Source organism: Labrus mixtus, chromosome 6 (genome assembly GCF_963584025.1).
Source record: "Labrus mixtus chromosome 6, fLabMix1.1, whole genome shotgun sequence".
Taxonomy (NCBI): domain Eukaryota; kingdom Metazoa; phylum Chordata; class Actinopteri; order Labriformes; family Labridae; genus Labrus; species Labrus mixtus.
The window spans coordinates 23,256,197-23,273,979 of NC_083617.1; the positions used below are offsets into that span (position 1 = coordinate 23,256,197).

Here is a 17,783-nt window from a genome sequence, read left to right on the forward strand (position 1 = left end):
AATGACAGAGAGAGAGAGAGAGAGAGAGAGAGAGAGAGAATGACACAGAGAGAGAGAGACACACAGAGAGACAGAGAGAGGGAGAGAGAGAGAATGACAGAGAGACAGAGAGAGAGAGAGAGAATGACAGAGAGAGAGAGAGAGAGAGACAGAGAGACAGAGAGAGGGAGAGAGGGAGAGAGAGAGAATGACAGAGAGAGAGACACACACAGAGAGACAGAGAGAGAGAGAGAGAGAGAGAGAGAGAATGACAGAGAGAGACACAGAGAGACACAGAGAGACAGAGAGAGGGAGAGAGGGAGAGAGAGAGAATGACAGAGAGACAGAGAGAGAGAGAGAGAGAATGACACAGAGAGAGAGACACAGAGAGACAGAGAGAGACAGGGAGAGAGAGAATGACAGAGAGACAGAGAGAGAGAGAGAGAGAATGACAGAGAGAGAGAGAGACACAGAGAGACAGAGAGAGGGAGAGAGCGAGACAGAGAGAGACAGGGAGAGAGAGACATGCAGAGAGAGAGAGAGACAGGAGAGAGAGAGAGATACATGCAGAGAGAGAGAGACAGGGAGAGAGAGAGAGACAGAGAGAGAGAAACAGGGAGAGAGAGAGAGAAAGGGAGAGAGACAGAGAGACAGAGAGAGAGAGAGAGAGAGACAGAGAGAGAGAGAGAGACAGAGAGAGAGAGAGAGAGAGAGACAGAGAGAGACAGAGAGAGAGACAGGGAGAGAGAGAGAGACAGAGAGAGAGAGAGAGAGACAGAGAGAGAGACAGGGAGAGAGAGAGAGACAGAGAGAGAGAGAGAGAGAGACAGAGAGAGAGACAGAGAGAGAGACAGAGAGAGAGAGAGAGACACACAGGGAGAGAGAGACAGGGAGAGTTTAGTCTCTAGGTCCCTTCTCACTCCCCCTTCCTGTTAAGACGGAGAGCGACAGGTACAGTATTGACCTCAACTATAGTTTTTTGCATTTTCAGTTAGACATAGGAAAAGACACTGACCACTAGAGTTAAACTTGATATATATTGGTAGTTGTCTTGTTCGTCTTGTAAACATATTTTATGTGAATATGCTTTAAATTTCTATGTGCAATTGTTGATGCACTATGATATATTGTGTTTGCACATAAGGTTTCCATTTGTGGCTGTTTATTGTGATGATTGGTCACTTGCATTTAATGCACCTGTGTAATGTCTGCCCTGTGATTGTGCTGAACCTGAAGAAGCTACAAGTGAAACGCGTTGTTCACGCACAATAAAAATATAGTAAAGTTATTTTCAGTGTGCCACAGACTTCTGTTTTTTCATGATTAAGAGTTCAGTTTTAATGGCTAAAAGAATTTAAGTCATTTGTTTTTTTTGTGCTGATTTTTAGTGTTCTTTTGCGCATTTGAAGAATTTGCTGAATGGTGATAATCAACATTTTGACCTGTAGGGGATGCTAGAACACAAGTGTGTTTGTGAGTCTCAAGCAAGCTGCGACCTCCAATGTTGAAAAATGAAGTGTAAAACCCTGCCGTTTCACAGCCTGCACTAGAGGCTGGCTGCAGGCGCACAGGAAGTCACATACACACCCATTCTAAAAAGCCTGTTTTTACAGCAGAGATTAACATGTTCACAGCCTGGTTCAAAAAACAAATAGGTCTGATTAGCTCATGTCTCAATCAGTACACACTGTACGGGGGGTGAATGTTTTGATGACTCATCTGTTTTAATTTGATGGAGGATAAGAGTCATTCACAATAAGGTGTGTAGCTGACAATGAGTGTGTCACCTGTCTACCTGTGTGAAAGGGGCGCTTCTCAGTGCGCGACCCAAAAGCAGTCCGTCCGGCTTTACATCTCATCTGTTTTTGTCCATGTTTTGTGTGTGCTGAGTTTGTTACATCTGAGACTCTGTAGAAAACTGTGTGTCACATTTTGTGTTACTTTCCTTTAATTCTGTGTTTTATTGGTGCTTAGAGTTCATTGGTCCAGGAGCAATCCATCATAGCAGTCTCCAATTATATTGTGTTTAGCATTAGATCTTCCCTCTTTTATAATTGCTTCCCAGTCGAATGGTTCTTTCTGGCCTTTCTCCTGGAACAAGTTAGAAGCATAGACTGGTGTCAAGTTTCCAGAGTGGTATTATTTGCATCATTGTGGTTCCTTTGTGTGCGTTTCCCTGACAACAAAGTAGGTTTTTTCTATTGGTTTGAAGTCAGTTCATTTCTGTTTGATAGTTTGAGTTTGAAGTTTACCCTGCTCAAAGTATTGGATTTGCAGAATGGAAATAGCCACTGATATCCAGTGTTATTGCAGTATAATCCATGTATTCATAGTCAAACTGTGAAATGTTGAGGTATTTGTTGGATGTAGCTGGATTATCTTGCTGCTCTACTTGTAGACCATGTGTGTCGTCGTAGTATATGTGTAACTGTGATAGTGCAGTGAATGCTGCGTGTTCAGCCAGCAGAGGGCGCGGTTGTTAATTACCTTTTGACGTATAATGAGCTGCTAAGCTTCTATGCCAGAAAGTACCTGCCTCCTGGGCCCTGACAGAGATAGTCAGAAATCCTCTACAGACTAAGTTTGTGGACTATTTGCTCACTTGCTCAGTTTTTTGCACTCTTATCCGTGACAGCGCTTGCACTGGCTTTTCTCTGTCACCAGGTGGAAGGCCACCATGGCGGCTCCAGGAGTTGCGACACTCTCAGCCGTGAGCTTCTTCTTTCACTGCGGACCTCCACTAAAGGAGATGTACTGACAGGAATAGAGCTGTTCACACCGCACGGCGTCAAACTCCCCGTAGGAAACGAGGAAGGAGAGGAGGTGTACGCCGGAGACCGAAAAGCCTCAGCCTTGATAACCGCCGCAGGCTTCCTCCGCTGCCCACGATTTTGCTCTCCAACGCACAGCCTATCAGGAACAAGCTGCATGACCGAGAGGCCTGGGCGGGAAGTTTAAGAAACTTTCCTTTTAGCGTTTACTGAAACATGGCTCAGTGAACAGGACCGGGATCAAGACCTCGTTATCAGTGGGTTTGGCAGCTTCGGCTGGACCGGTCACTGGAGAGGTGGTGTGTGTCTTTACATCTATCAGAGGAACTGTTACACTGTTGTGGTTCCACTAAAGCTATGTACTCACTCCGACCTTACGACTTGCCTCGTTAATTTCAACAACTTTTCTTAAAGCTTGTTTACATTCAGCTGATCGCTGATGTTTCACACAGACTGGATTCTATCTGCCCTGAAGTAAAAATCCACGATTGATCTGTGTTCTGGTTCTGTGTGCAGCGCATATAAATCCATGCCTTCTCTTGGTGCGTCATACCATGACAAACCCTCCTTCAGACGAGTGTGAAGAGGAGGTCGGCGGTCAGCATCTCATCTCTCCAGCCACTGACTGCCATTGTCTTTACAAAGCTTGTGTAGATATCAATGAACTGTCTCCTCATTTATCTCTTTCTGTGTACTCTGTCATCCCCTCAAAAAGGTTGATATTTATCCAAAGAATAAACCATGGGTAACTAAAGAGCTTAAAGAAGTGATCAACAAGAAGAAAAGGACTTAGGTGATCTTCTGGAGAAAACATGTGTCTCCAGAAAAGTGAGGAAGGAAATAGCAAAGGCCAAAACAAAGCATAAGAATAAAATAGAAATGCAATTTGGAGGTGGGAACATCAGAGCAGCCTGGCAGGGAATGAAATCAATGACCTCCATCGGCCAGAACAGAAGTCAGGCCAAGAAGCTCATCAGCATCAATGGGCTGGACGATGCTGATTTGTCAAACACTGTGCCGACCAGCTCAATGGAGTTTTTTCTAAACTTTTTCAGTTGTGTGCTGATTGTTTCCAGCTTCCTTCAGTCTGGAAGACATCAACCATAATCCTGATTCCTAAATCAAAGAATCCGAGAGAACTAAACGAGTATAGACCTGTTGCTCTTGAAAGGAGATTGAGGTTGTACACTGTTACAAATACCTTGGTATATTGATTGATGACTCCCTTAATTTTAAACCACATGTACTGTGTCTGGTGAAAAAGCTGAGGCTAAAACTGGGTTTTTGTTTTAGAAACAAGTTGTGTTTTTCTTTTAATGTAAAAAAGTGTCTTGTCGCTGCAACTTTTTTACCTGTTTTAGATTATGGTGATCTTTTGTACATGAACGCTTCTGCTCAGCGTCTCCATATGGTTGATACTGCCTACCATGCATCCTTGAGGTACAAATTGTACAGCTCTGACTCACCATTGTGAGTTGTACTCGCGGGTTGGATGGCCCGCTTTGGTGACCCGTAGGCTCATACACTGGTACACCTTTATATATAAGGCAATTCTTGGTCTGCTTCCTCTCTATCTGTGTGTTTTTATCATGCAGAGAAGTACCGGACAGTATTCTTTGTGTTCTCAGGACCTCATTATGCTCTCTGTCCCAAACGCTCGGACAGAAATTGGAAAAAGGGCTTTTGGGTACTCTGCACCTTCAGCCTGGAATCTGCTGCAGAATGTAAGTAAGTAGTAAAGTAAAGCTCTTCATCCTCGACAGGATTTACAAACACTTGGAGAAACCGAAATCCCTCGTTAGACTTTTATTTGATGACCTTTCTTCAGCTTTAAACAAGATGCAGCTGCACATTTTAACTGATTGGCTTGCTACCTATTTTTATCTACCTGATCAGTTTTTAGTGTTGGTTTTAAACTTGTTAACAGGAAACAGCAGGTTTTAGTTCATGGAGTCATATCCTTGTTTCAGACACTGGCTCCCTTCGGGGTTGTGTTCTTTTCATTCTTTTTATAGACAGCTGCAGCTCTTGTAAAGAAGGGAGCTACCTGGTGAAATTCTCTGATGATACCTCCTAGTCTAGTCCTAGTCTCTTCTACAGGGCTCAGAGTCAGACCATGGGAGTACCCTACCTGTGTTTGTTAACTGCTGTGATGAAAACTTCCTCGACCTTAATGTGTCAAAAACAAAGGAGCTCATTATTGACAAACTGTGAAAAACCTAAAGCCAGTGTTGTTCATGGTAAAGATGTGGAGATATAATACAAGTATTGTGGTACCGTGTTGGACTCACAGTTTGATGTGAACACAGAATGTATTGTAAAGCGAGGTCAACAAAGAGTTTATTTACTGAGGAAGTTTTGTCATGATTTGGTCTTATTTAGTTTTGTATTTCAGCGTTTAGGTTTCCATGTTTTAATTTCTCCTGTTTATTCTAGTGTTGCTTGTTTCCCTTGTGTGTTTTTGTCCTAATGTTTCATAGTTTAGTCTTTAGCGTTTTGTGTGTTATTTTGTTACTTCGTACCCTAGTGTTTCTTTATGTTCTAGTATGTTTTTGTTACTTTCTTGAGTTCTGTGTGTCTTCAGAGTTTCATGATTTAGTTTGTAGTTCTCCTCAGTGTTTCTTGTATTTTATTCCTGCCTCTGTGTGTTTCCCAGTGTGATTGCCCTGATTGTCTTCACCTGTGTCTAGTTAGTCTCACCTGTGTCTGATTACCCTGTGTCTATTTAGTCTCTGTGTTTCTTCCCCTCTGGGTCAGTTCATTGTCGTTTGTCGGTGTTGTATGTTGTTTCCCGTGTCATATGCCAGACCTCTGCTTACCTGTGTTTCAAGTATTTTTCCTTTGACTTCTTGTTTTTGGCTTTTGAAGTAAGTTTTTATTTGCCTTTTTGTTTATTAAATATATTTAGTTGGGGCACTGGTGGGCGCAGTGGTTAATGCGCGCGCTCCATGCATGGAGGCTGCCGTCTCAAGCGGGCGGCCCAGGTTCACATCCCACCTGAGACTTTTTTCCCGTATGTCGTTCCCCACTCCCTCTCCCTGATTTCCGACTCTATCCACTGTCCTATCTCTCTATTAAAGGCACAAAAAGCCCAAAAATAAATCTTGAAAAAAATAAAATAAATATGTTTAGTTAATTCTGCACATGGGTCCAGTTCCTTGTTTTTCCCCTGAACGTGACAAGTTCAACTCCTTTAATGTCTGTAAGAAAATGTTGTGCATCTTTTAGCCGTCTTTTGTTGAAAGTCTCTCAACTTTCTCTTTTGTCTGCTGGTTCCACAGGAACAGCCTGTTCACTATTGTAAAGGTTTGCTCTAAAATAATCGGTGCCCAGCACAACGTCTTTGTATTCATGCTGTTGCATGAAGTGGTTTATTCCTGAGACTTCTGCTCCAGGGGCCTGTATGTACATTACTTGAATGTAGTCTTCAATGTGACCGCAGGTCATCCTTGAATGTCTTAGTTATGTATTTATTGACTAATTTATTTCTGTTGTCCTTAAACTGAGCTTCTCATCTGGTCCTTGTGGGTGTCATTGCCGAAAGAGACCACACGAGGGTGTCAGCGTGCCAACGCTTACCTTTGTCAAATACTGATCTGTTTGCTGTCCCTGATTAATCTCCTGTTGTTTGTTTGTAAAGGTCTGCATTGTCTGGGTGGACTGTGGAACCGAATTGCCCTCTGGGATAAATCAAGTTTCTAAGTCACGACCTGATTGACAGGTGGGCGCGGTGTAACGGTTTGTCAGAAGTCTTAAAACCCTCCTCAGCTCCAGCTCTCAGCCTGTCGTTAGGTTGACTGAAAGTTAGGCTGAGACAGCATTTCCAGCATGGAGACCGCCTTCGATGGGACTCCAGTGCCCCCTGCAGGAACAGATGGGTGACATCACTCAGGCTTCAAACATTCATATTTAATGTGGTCTCAGGTAAGTCATGATCTCATACCTTGTCAGTCAGAACTCAAATATAGTCATCAAAAGTTGTTCAGAGTTGATAATGTTCGTGTTCTCAGCTGGAGATTTCAAACATGTAATAATGAAAGATTCATGAATAATATTAAAATGTTAAAGTCTCACTCGTGTCATCGTTCATGTGATTCAAACGTCTGAGTGAATGTTTCCTTGTTGAATGAACAGATGAATTTCCTGTTTCTAAGGTTTTATTGACAGTTTGGAGACTTTGAAACAATCACACATTCACTCCATGATGAGAAAAGAAAAACACCATGATTCTCACTTTGTCTCCAGTTTGATCAAAACTAAGAAAGAAAGTGTGATAATTACATGAATGAATATTTGTCTCACCAACACATCAAGATATAACCCTGGACTTCCACCAGATACGTGTGCATTGTGTGTCCGCTCCGGTCCGTTACGGCTCCGTGCACCCTGCGTCCTCACAGCCATTAGCTGGAGTGCCAAGACAAAGGAAATCCTGCGGTAATTTGATACGATGTATGTGGTATAAAAGGCTAAAAAACTTTATAAACACACAAACAGTCACTTTTATGAACCGTTAAAACGGAGTGTTTTATTCTGAAAATGTTGTTTCAGTGTCTGACTTCCTGTCCCTCTTGTTCACTTGTTCTTTTCTCTGCTAATTTGATGCTCCATGCTCCGGCATCGGGCAGAAATAAAAAGTCCTGCATATCTGCTGCGGAGGGCTCCGGACTGACGCAGCAGAGACGCAGCAGAGACGCAGCAGAGACGCAGCAGAGACGCTGCACAGCCAGAGGAAGAACACACTTTGAATAAACGCCTGAACGGAGCGGTGACGGACCGAACACGCATCTGGTGGAAGTTCGCCGTAAGGGTTAGAGTTTGTGAGTATTCAAATAAAAACGTCCGTAGATTAAACTTTTATTTCACAACCGTCAGGCTGTCGATGATTGGACTTTCCCCTGCAGTCCGTAAAAACAGGTCTGACAGTAAACCACCACGTTCCTTTAAACTGCGTCCAATCACAAGTCGTCATACAGATGATTCATGATTTTCTAATGCGTGTCAACGCAGCGTCCGTGCTCTTTGTCTTCTTCTCTTTAGATCCTTTCAAGGTGCCATCTGTAAAAATCACACACTCTATAAACACGAGTACCCCAACATAGACTGTTGTTCATATTATACATTTAGACGGTAGGGATTGAATATGTTCTTACCTCAAATCGACTGTAAACTTTCCTCTCCTTCCTCATGCTCTGAATTCTCTCCAGCAGTTTATCACGCTCCTGGCTGGACTTTGGCGGTCCTCGGGACCGGATCCCTTTGTTTTGGTCTCTTTTTACGTTTTTGTCGGCCTCGTCTTCTTTGTCGTCATCGGTGACCGCAGACTCTTTGGTCGCCTCGTTCCTGCTTTGGCTGTTTGCAGAAATTTGCTCCAGAAGCAGCTTGGTGTCGTCTCTCAGGTTGCTGCTTGAGAGCACGTTGGCGGTGGACGAGTGGTATCGAGACTGAGTCGATTTCTGCTGCTTGGACTGATGTGACGGAGGAACCACTTCCTGTGATGTCACCTCTCCATGCTCATTTGTTGTCCTGCTGCAGACCTGATTGGTGGTTTTATGACTTTCGATTGTGACGTCTGAACATTTAGTTTTCTTCTCATCACAATCAGACATTTCAGACTCTATGCTGACTTCATTCTGACTGTTTGTGTCACTCTTTACAGCAGGTACAGGTGACTCTGCAGGGGCTGCAGCTGAAGGTTCAGGTGACTCTGCCGGGGCTGAAGGTTCAGGTGACTCTGCAGAGGCTGTAGCTGAAGGTTCAGATTCAGGTGAAGGGGCTGCAGCTGAATGTTCAGATGACTCTGCAGGGGCTGCAGCTGAAGGTTCAGGTGACTCTGCCGGGGAAGAAGGTTCAGGTGACTCTGCCGGGGATGAAGGTTCAGGTGACTCTGCCGGGGATGAAGGTTCAGGTGACTCTGCCGGGGATGAAGGTTCAGGTGACTCTGCAGGGGCTGCAGCTGAAGGTTCAGGTGACTCTGCCGGGGCTGCAGCTGAAGGTTCAGATTCAGGTATTTTGTAAAGCAGGTCAGTTGGTCTAGAAGTTTCTTTGGTTGAAGTTTGGTTGGAGTCTGATGTAACCAGACCAGGAAGAGAGAAGTGATCGGAGGGTCTTTGTGTCTGTCCCTCGTTAGTGGTTAAAACAGTGTCAGTCAGAGGAGAAGAAGCTGGTCCTGTTTGAGGTTCAGGTGTTACAGGTGTCAGGTGGAGTTCAGAAGGAGGGGCTTGTTTTGATGTTTTTTCAGTTTGTGATTCAGGGACGTCTGAGGGCTCTCCACAGGTTCTGAATGGAGCTGTGTCTGAAACAGGGGAAATGTCAGAGCTAACATGAACAGACGAGTCTGCTAAGCCGATCTCAGACGATGTTAACGTAGAAACAGGAGGTAAACAATCTTTGGTCGACTCAGTCAGTGATTGGCTGATAGAAGAGGCTGAGGGGCTGACACATTCTTTTCCATTCAGGACCAAAATGTTGGAAGTGGAGTGTGAGTGTTCTGGAAGGAGGTAAGGAGGTTTGGTTTTAGCTGGAGAGGAAAGAGGAGCAGATCCAGAACCAGAACCAGACTCTGAGGACCAGCTTTGTACTGGTCCTGCATGGTTTTCCCAGGATGATGGGATCTTCTCTGAACAGGTGAGTGGACAGTAATCCTGTGAGGTAGAATCCAGGTGTGTTTCAGCAGTTCCATGCGCTACAGAAGGAACATCATCAGGAACAGGGATGTTGGGTGCGGGGGGGTGAATGGAGCCTCTCTTACACTCTGCAGAATTGGACAGCTTTCCTTCTTTACCCTCAGGTGTTCCTGTTTCTGCAGAAACATGCAGCGAGGCTTCTGGCTGGCTCTTCTTTGGTTCATTCTTATCTGGATCTGTTACATTTCTGGTTTGTTTACTTCTTGGGCTTTGGGGGGAATCAGTCTTTGACAGTCTTTCCTCTGCGTTTGACTGACCTGAACACTGACTGATGAACTTTGAGGATTCTGTAGATTCTGTTTTCCTAGCATCCTTAGCAGCCGTATTTGTTTCTAATAAACACTGCTCGTCTTGCTCCTTTTTCACAGCGATATCGTTTGTTGGTTCACTTTGTGGTGTTATGGAAGCCTTAACTTCTGCAACCTTCTCCGCTTTGCGTTTTGCTGCCAACTCTTTGAAAAACATGAGCCTCTTATCAGGATCACTCATGTCGACATAAACAGGAGCAGTGAACAGAGGTTTCTGAGGTTGTACTGGTTGATCAGTTTTTTGCAGCTCATGCTCAGAACTCTTAGATGGGGGCGTTGGTTCTGAGGAGTTCACTGGATCCACAGATGCTGGTTGACATGACTCTTTACCGTCAGGGTTTTGTGAAAGATCCTTTGAATGTTCGTCTCTTTCTGAGTTTTTATCATCTGTTTTACCATCTCCATCGTCTGCTTTGGGTTTGTCTGTGGCAGAATTATCAAAGGTGGACGACTTAAAGTAACGACTCCATTCGAAAGGCTCTCTAGCAGTAGACCTCCTTTGTCCAAAAACCTGAGACATGTACGGTAGTTTTTTCTGGTCTGCCTCATTTTTGTCATCCTCCTCATCCTGTTGGCCTGGAGTAGTTTTCTTATCTTCAGCGGTATGCTGTTGGTCCAGAGAGCTGAATATCAGAGATGATCTCAACCTGGAGCTCCTTTGAACGGCTGCATTGTACTTCCTCCGGAACGACTCCTCCCTTTGAACAGTTCTGGGTTGCTTTGGCTCTGCCTCCTCTGTCTTCTCCCCTTCAGTGGTGGATGATGATTCTGACTGTGTCGGGGTTGATTTGGATTCTCCTGCAGTTGGTTGGTCAGGCGGTTTCTTTGGCTGCTCTCTTGCCGTGGTTTTAACGTAACTTGGCATCTGACTGGCCCTGGGTAATGCAGGAATCTTAAACTCTCTGACATTAGGGATTTTAGGGACAGCTAATTCTATTCCTGATGCTGTTTGTTGAATTGAGTCAGAAGGATCCTCAAAAGGATCTGATGCAACAGGTGGAGCCGATGGCAGCCCATCATCTCCTGGATTATCATAAGCACTGAGGAATGAGCTGATCCTCCAGTTTCTCAGCCCTCGTTTCACCGTGGGATCCTTTCGGTCGCTGTTAGGCTCTAAGAAAAAATGCTTCTGATCACTCTGGTTTGATGGGGTGGGGGACGTCTGGCAGGCATACGGCTGGCCTAAACTCAGCCTTCTGGGTTGTGATGAACTAAGCTGTAAATCTGTTGCAGAGGGTATTTTCTCTGAGCCCCGCTCAAAGTCTGCATTTCTGGTCGATGATAAATAGTTCAAAACAGGGTCAAAGTTCTCATGTCTCTCTACCTCTGGAGGTACACCCAGTTCAGAGTATTGATCTGCTGAATGAAAGTCTTGGTTCCAGAAGCGATCATAGCTGCTGTAATCTTGATAAGGCTGCTTACCTCTGTGAAACGGATGCCCCTGGTCCTCAAGTTCTGGCGCCCCCTGTGGTTGTAAGATCGGGGCTGAGTACCGACCATGAACGCCTTCAGCATAACTGTGACGTTTAAAACTTGGATTTTCCATCATTGCTATCCTGGAGGGGCCCTGATCGAAAGACGGATCCATGCCTGACTGCTGCGACGTGAATCTGCCATAGACATCAGCCGGGACATATGGGACTTCCTGTCTTTTAAGAGGCATCATTCTCCAATCGAGATCCGTACGCTCATCATGGGAATGTCTCGCCCATTCTTCTGGGTGAGCCGTATCCAGTGACTGATGTTTCTTTGGCTCTCTGTACAGTAAAGGTCTTTCACATGAGAACAAGGTCTTCCTCTTTTGTAAATGGATATGGTCTTCCATTGGAGGAAGCATATTGTCGATCATCAGCGGCTCAGACTGAGCGAACAGAATACGAAACTCTTCATCGAAGGTTGAGACGAGCTGTCCAAGGAACAGGTGTGCCATACAGCGGTGGAGTTTCTCAAATGACCACATGAAGCTGGAAAGAGAAAAAGAGTCATTCAATAGTAGAACGTGTTTTAAAACCAATCATGTATAAAACTATCAATTATTGATTAAAATCAACATATGTGACATTGTGTGTCCCTTCTAACAGACTCACCTGTAGACTATGACTCACCTCTAGAATCAGACTGACCTATAGACTATAACTCACCTCTAGACGCAGACTAACCTATAGACTATGACTTTCCTGTAGACTCAGACTAACCTATAGACTATGACTCACCTGTAGACTATGACTCCCCTATAGACTATGACTCACCTGTAGACTATGACTCACCTGTAGCCTCAAGCTGACCTGTAAACTCACTCACCTTTAGACTATGACTCACCTGTAGACTATGACTCACCTATAGACTATGACTCACCTGTAGCCTCAGGCTGACCTATAGACTATGACTCACCTGTAGACTATGACTCACCTGTAGACTATGACTAACCTATAGACTATGACTCACCTGTAGCCTCAGGCTGACCTGTAAACTCACTGACCTATAGACTATGACTCACCTGTAGACTATGACTCACCTGTAGCCTCAGGCTGACCTATAGACTATGACTCACCTGTAGACTATGACTAACCTATAGACTTTGACTCACCTGTAGCCTCAGGCTGACCTGTAGATGCAGACTTACCTATAGATTAAGCACACCTGTAGACTCAGACTGACCTTCAGACTATGACTCGTCCGGTAGACTCAGACTAACCTATAGACTAAGCACACCTGTAGACTCAGACTATGACTCACCTGTAGACTCAGACTGACCTTCAGACTATGACTTGTCCGGTAGACTCAGACTAACCTATAGACTATGACTCACCTGTAGCCTCAGGCTGACATGTAGACTCAGACTGACCTATAGACTATGACTCACCTGTAGACTCAGACTAAGCTATATACTATGACTCACCTGTAGCCTCAGGCTGACATGTAGACTCAGACTGACCTATAGACTATGACTCACCTGTAGACTCAGACTAACCTATAGACTATGACTCACCTGTAGCCTCAGGCTGACATGTAGACTCAGACTGACCTATAGACTATCACTCACCTGTAGACTCAGACTAACCTATATACTGAGACTCACCTGTAGACTCAGGCTGACCTATAGACCACGACTCACCTGTAGACTCAGACTGACCTATAGACTATGACTCACCTCTAGACTCAGACTGACCTATAGACTATGACTCACCTCTAGACTCAGACTGATCTATAGACTATGACTCACCTGTAGACTATGACTCACCTGTAGACTATGACTTACCTGTAGCCTCAGGCTGACCTATAGACTATGACTAACCTATAGACTATGACTCACCTGTAGACTATGATTCACCTGTAGACTCAGGCTGACCTGTAAACTCACTCACCTATAGACTATGACTCACCTGTAGACCATGACTCACCTGTAGCCTCAGGCTGACCTATAGACTATGACTAACCTATAGACTATGACTCACCTGTAGACTATGACTCACCAGTAGACTCAGGCTGACCTGTAAACTCACTCACCTATAGACTATGACTCACCTGTAGACCATGACTCACCTGTAGCCTCAGGCTGACCTATAGACTATGACTAACCTATAGACTATGACTAACCTATAGACTTTGACTCACCTGTAGCCTCAGGCTGACATGTAGACTCAGACTGACCTATATACTATGACTCACGTGTAGACTCAGGCTGACCTATAGACTATGACTCACCTGTAGACTCAGACTAACCTATATACTGTGACTCACCTGTAGACTCAGACTGACCTATAGACTATGACTCATGCTCACATGTAGACTCAGACTGATCTTCAGACTCGGACTCACCTGTAGACTCAGACTCATGCTCACATGTAGACCCTGACTCACCTGTAGTTTCCACTCAGCACGGCCCGACAGTCCGTCAGCAGGAAGCGATCCATCATCTGACCTCTGAAGGATTTCCCTGAGCGGCAGTGATAGGTGATGCCAGAGACGGTTCTCACACGCAGAGACTGAAAAAGACACATTCAATATTATAAATATAGTGTAATAAATATTCAGCATCCTGTTACGTTTGTACTGTAAGCTAGGTGGCAGCATTTTACTAGCATCAGTACTGATACACAGAGGACAGAAAATGGCTGCTTTTAAAGTTACCTTCAATTTTAGAAACTTTGATTATTATCAATGGAAAACTTTGAACTGTCTGATTCTTCTTTAATAACGTCTACATAAGAGACAAATGTTTCGTAACATCACCTTGAACTGAATTAAACCTCCAACAAATCCAAGGAAATTACCTGAATGTACAAAACCAACAAATTATTTACAGCAAACTCATCACATAGTGTTCAATCGGACATTAATCATCCAGCATTTAAACCAGAAAACAACATGAATACCTGTGTATAAGCTCACCTGGATCAATGATAACAGAGTGTACCTGTGTATGAGCTCACCTGGATCAATCATAACAGAGTATACCTGTGTATGAGCTCACCTGGATCAATGATAACAGAGTGTACCAGTGTATGAGCTCACCTGGATCAATCATAACAGAGTGTACCTGTGTATAAGCTCACCTGGATCAATCATAACAGAGTGTACCTGTGTATGAGCTCACCTGGATCAATGATAACAGAGTGTACCTGTGTATGAGCTCACCTGGATCAATGATAACAGACTGTACCTGTGTATGAGCTCACCTGGATCAATGATAACAGACTGTACCTGTGTATGAGCTCACCTGGATCAATGATAACAGACTGTACCTGTGTATGAGCTCACCTGGATCAATCATAACAGAGTGTACCTGTGTATGAGCTCACCTGGATCCATGATAACAGAGTGTACCTGTGTATGAGCTCACCTGGATCAATGATAACAGAGTGTATCTGTGTATGAGCTCACCTGGATCAACGATAACAGAGTGTACCTGTGTATAAGCTCACCTGGATCAATGATAACAGAGTGTATCTGTGTATGAGCTCACCTGGATCAACGATAACAGAGTGTACCTGTGTATGAGCTCACCTGGATCAATCATAACAGAGTGTACCTGTGTATAAGCTCACCTGAATGCTGTTCAGGTCGACTCTGCAGTTTGACACCATGTTGACAAAGTGATGAACGTTCTCTTTGTCTAACAGGAGGTAAACGGCGACATTCCTCATGGCAGCACTGAGAATATCCGCAAATATGTCAACGTCAGTAAACATGTCCATCGCTATAGCAACCACCTGAAATGGCAACACCATAAGAAAAACATGAAAACAACAGGGTTAGGGTCATTCATCGCGTCAAACCTTTATTTAAACAAAGAACATTTCAATTACATTTATCTGTTCTTTATGAATAGAATGAACCAGAAAAACAATAAATATAACAAAAACAACAATAATAATAATAATAATGGTGAATTGGACTTGATCTTGTAACGTTCTTTTCTAGTCTTCTGACTACTCAAAGCGCTTTTACACCACTGGGCCACAGTCAGTAAAGATATCAATTAGAATTGTGATGCCCAAATAAATAAATAAATAGATAAACAGTGAACATGAAAACAAACACAGTCAGATGAACACAGATTTAATTTCTCACCTGTGTGGCGTTCTTAATGAGTCGCCTGGCCTGCTCTTTGATGCTGGGCATGTCGGGCTCAGGGGGGTTGACCAGCGTCGTGACCTCTGTGGGTCCGATGAAGTGATGAATCTGAGGCCATCCAAGGTCCAGACCCGGGGCATCCAGGTCAGAGTGCAGGGGCCAGTACGTGTCTGAGGAGCCGTCTCCCCCCTCCTCCAGGAAACGCTGTTCGGGATGCTCGCCATACTGCGGCACTCGGACCGACCCCTGAATGTACTCAATCTCCGCCGATGACAGGAAGTCCACCACATCCGCTTTGAGGAGGAACTCATAGTACCCTTCCAGGTCATCCTCCACCAGCGCATCCACGGCCAGACGGTACTCCTCCCGGTAATGAGGGGGGAGGTAGTTTGGGTCCAGAGGGTTGTCACCCGCAGAGGAGCACTGAGAGCGCCGCGCCATCCTGCAGGGGCGGGGTCAACAGAAACACTATTTACTGTTTATAAATGTATGATAATAATAATTATAACATTTGATAATAATTATAATCTGGTTCAGCCATGGGATTCTGAAAAAGAGACAAATTAGACCTGAGTCCATCAGTATTAACTCATCCATTCATACACATTCACACACTGATGGTAGAGGCTGCTGAGTAAAGAGTCCGTCAGTATTAACTCATCCATTCATACACATTCACACACTGATGGTAGAGGCTGCTGTGTAAAGAGTCCATCAGTATTAACTCATCCATTCATACACATTCACACACTGATGGTAGAGGCTGCTGAGTAAAGAGTCCGTCAGTATTAACTCATCCATTCATACACATTCACACACTGATGGTAGAGGCTGCTGAGTAAAGAGTCCATCAGTATTAACTCATCCATTCATACACATTCACACACTGATGGTAGAGGCTGCTGAGTAAAGAGTCCATCAGTATTAACTCATCCATTCATACACATTCACACACTGATGGTAGAGGCTGCTGAGTAAAGAGTTGATCAGCAGAGCTTATGGTAGAGAAGATGAAATTGAAGCCTCTCAGACCTTCAGACTGAGAGAAGACCGACTCTACCACAGAGCTACAGCTGCCATGTTAACATCAGTGGGTTCAATTCAGACATTGAAGGGTTAAATTCTTTGTGTGTTACAGGATGACGTTAGAGGCAGTCTAACCTCAGGAACACTGATGGGTGTGGCTCGCTGCAAAAACTGAACAAACATTTCTAACTTCATGTGAAGCAACAGTAGATTTTTATTCATACAGAGACGACACACTTAAACACAAACTTTATAACAACTTTATATAAACCTGAACTGTTCAGCTCACTGTCCCAACACGCTCAATAACATATCAGTGTGTGTGTGTCTGAAATCAAACAGCTGCTGCTAAAACAAACACACACACACACACGCGCGCGCACACACACACACACGCGCACACGCGCACACACACACACACACACACACACACACACACACACACACACACACAGATCACCGTCAGAAACTGAAACTTCGCCCCGTCAAACCGAGACAGAGCGCGTGATACGTTCACATGTTAAACAGGTCTATGCCAAACTGAACATGTTTAAAAAACACAGTATTAACCCTAACCCCCCTAACCCCCCTAATCCCCCTAATCCCTGAACCTCGTGAACACGTAACGCTTCTATAAACACGTAAACTTTACTCCGGAAAAGGAGCAGTCCGGACCCTGGCTTGGACTCACCCGGCTGCCGTTGAGTCGTCAAACTCTTCTCCGGTTAAACTTCGGACTCCACATCTTCGTAGACTTTTCACTCGCTGTCTCTGGCTCCTCGTCCAGGTGGGAAACTCGACGAAAGTTTAGTGTTTCTTCACCTTTTCGTCACCAGACTAACCAGTTTGTTTCATCATGCTGCAGGCATGTTGAAGAGAGAGAGAGACAGTGAGAGACGGGGAGAGGGGGGGGGGCGTATAGAGAGAGAGAGAGAGAGACAGTGAGAGACGGGGAGAGGGGGGGGGGGCGTATAGAGAGAGAGAGAGAGAGACAGTGAGAGACGGGGAGAGGGGGGGGGGGCGTATAGAGAGAGAGAGAGAGAGACAGTGAGAGACGGGGAGAGGGGGGGGGGCGTATAGAGAGAGAGAGAGAGAGACAGTGAGAGACGGGGAGAGGGGGGGGGGGGGCGTATAGAGAGAGAGAGAGAAAGACAGTGAGAGACGGGGAGAGAGAGGGGGGGGGGAGATAGAGGGAGGAAGAGAGAGAGAGAGGGGGGGAGATAGAGGGAGGAAGAGAGAGACAGACGGGGGAGAGAGAGAGGGGTGGGGAGGAGAGAGGGAGAGAGACACAGTGGAAGAGTATACAGTTTTATATATATATACAGTATATTATATATAAACAGTGTTTGTCGTCTGGACTCTGACTCTTGTTATATGAGTCAACTTTTGTTATCAGCTGATTATTGACTCATCAGGCTGCTCCTGTTGATATCATT

At 44.7% G+C, this 17,783-nt stretch overlaps 1 protein-coding gene across 2 annotated transcripts; it reads right to left on the reverse strand.

Moving 5' to 3' along the window:
* Positions 1-6,889: 6,889 nt before the first annotated feature.
* On the reverse strand, positions 6,890-17,265 carry fam83ha (family with sequence similarity 83 member Ha). 2 transcript variants are annotated; one of them, XM_061040579.1, is made up of 7 exons: positions 17,039-17,265; positions 15,319-15,763; positions 14,793-14,957; positions 13,606-13,730; positions 8,680-11,708; positions 7,904-8,571; positions 6,890-7,808 (listed from the first exon to the last, which is right to left on the reverse strand). In XM_061040579.1, the coding sequence occupies exons 2-7, from the start codon at positions 15,760-15,762 to the stop codon at positions 7,797-7,799; spliced, it is 4,443 nt and encodes a 1,480-aa protein (XP_060896562.1). In that variant the 5' UTR covers position 15,763; positions 17,039-17,265; the 3' UTR covers positions 6,890-7,796. The 2 variants fall into 2 exon arrangements, with proteins under 2 accessions (XP_060896562.1, XP_060896561.1); XM_061040578.1 differs by having other exon boundaries at positions 7,904-11,708.
* Positions 17,266-17,783: the final 518 nt, after the last annotated feature.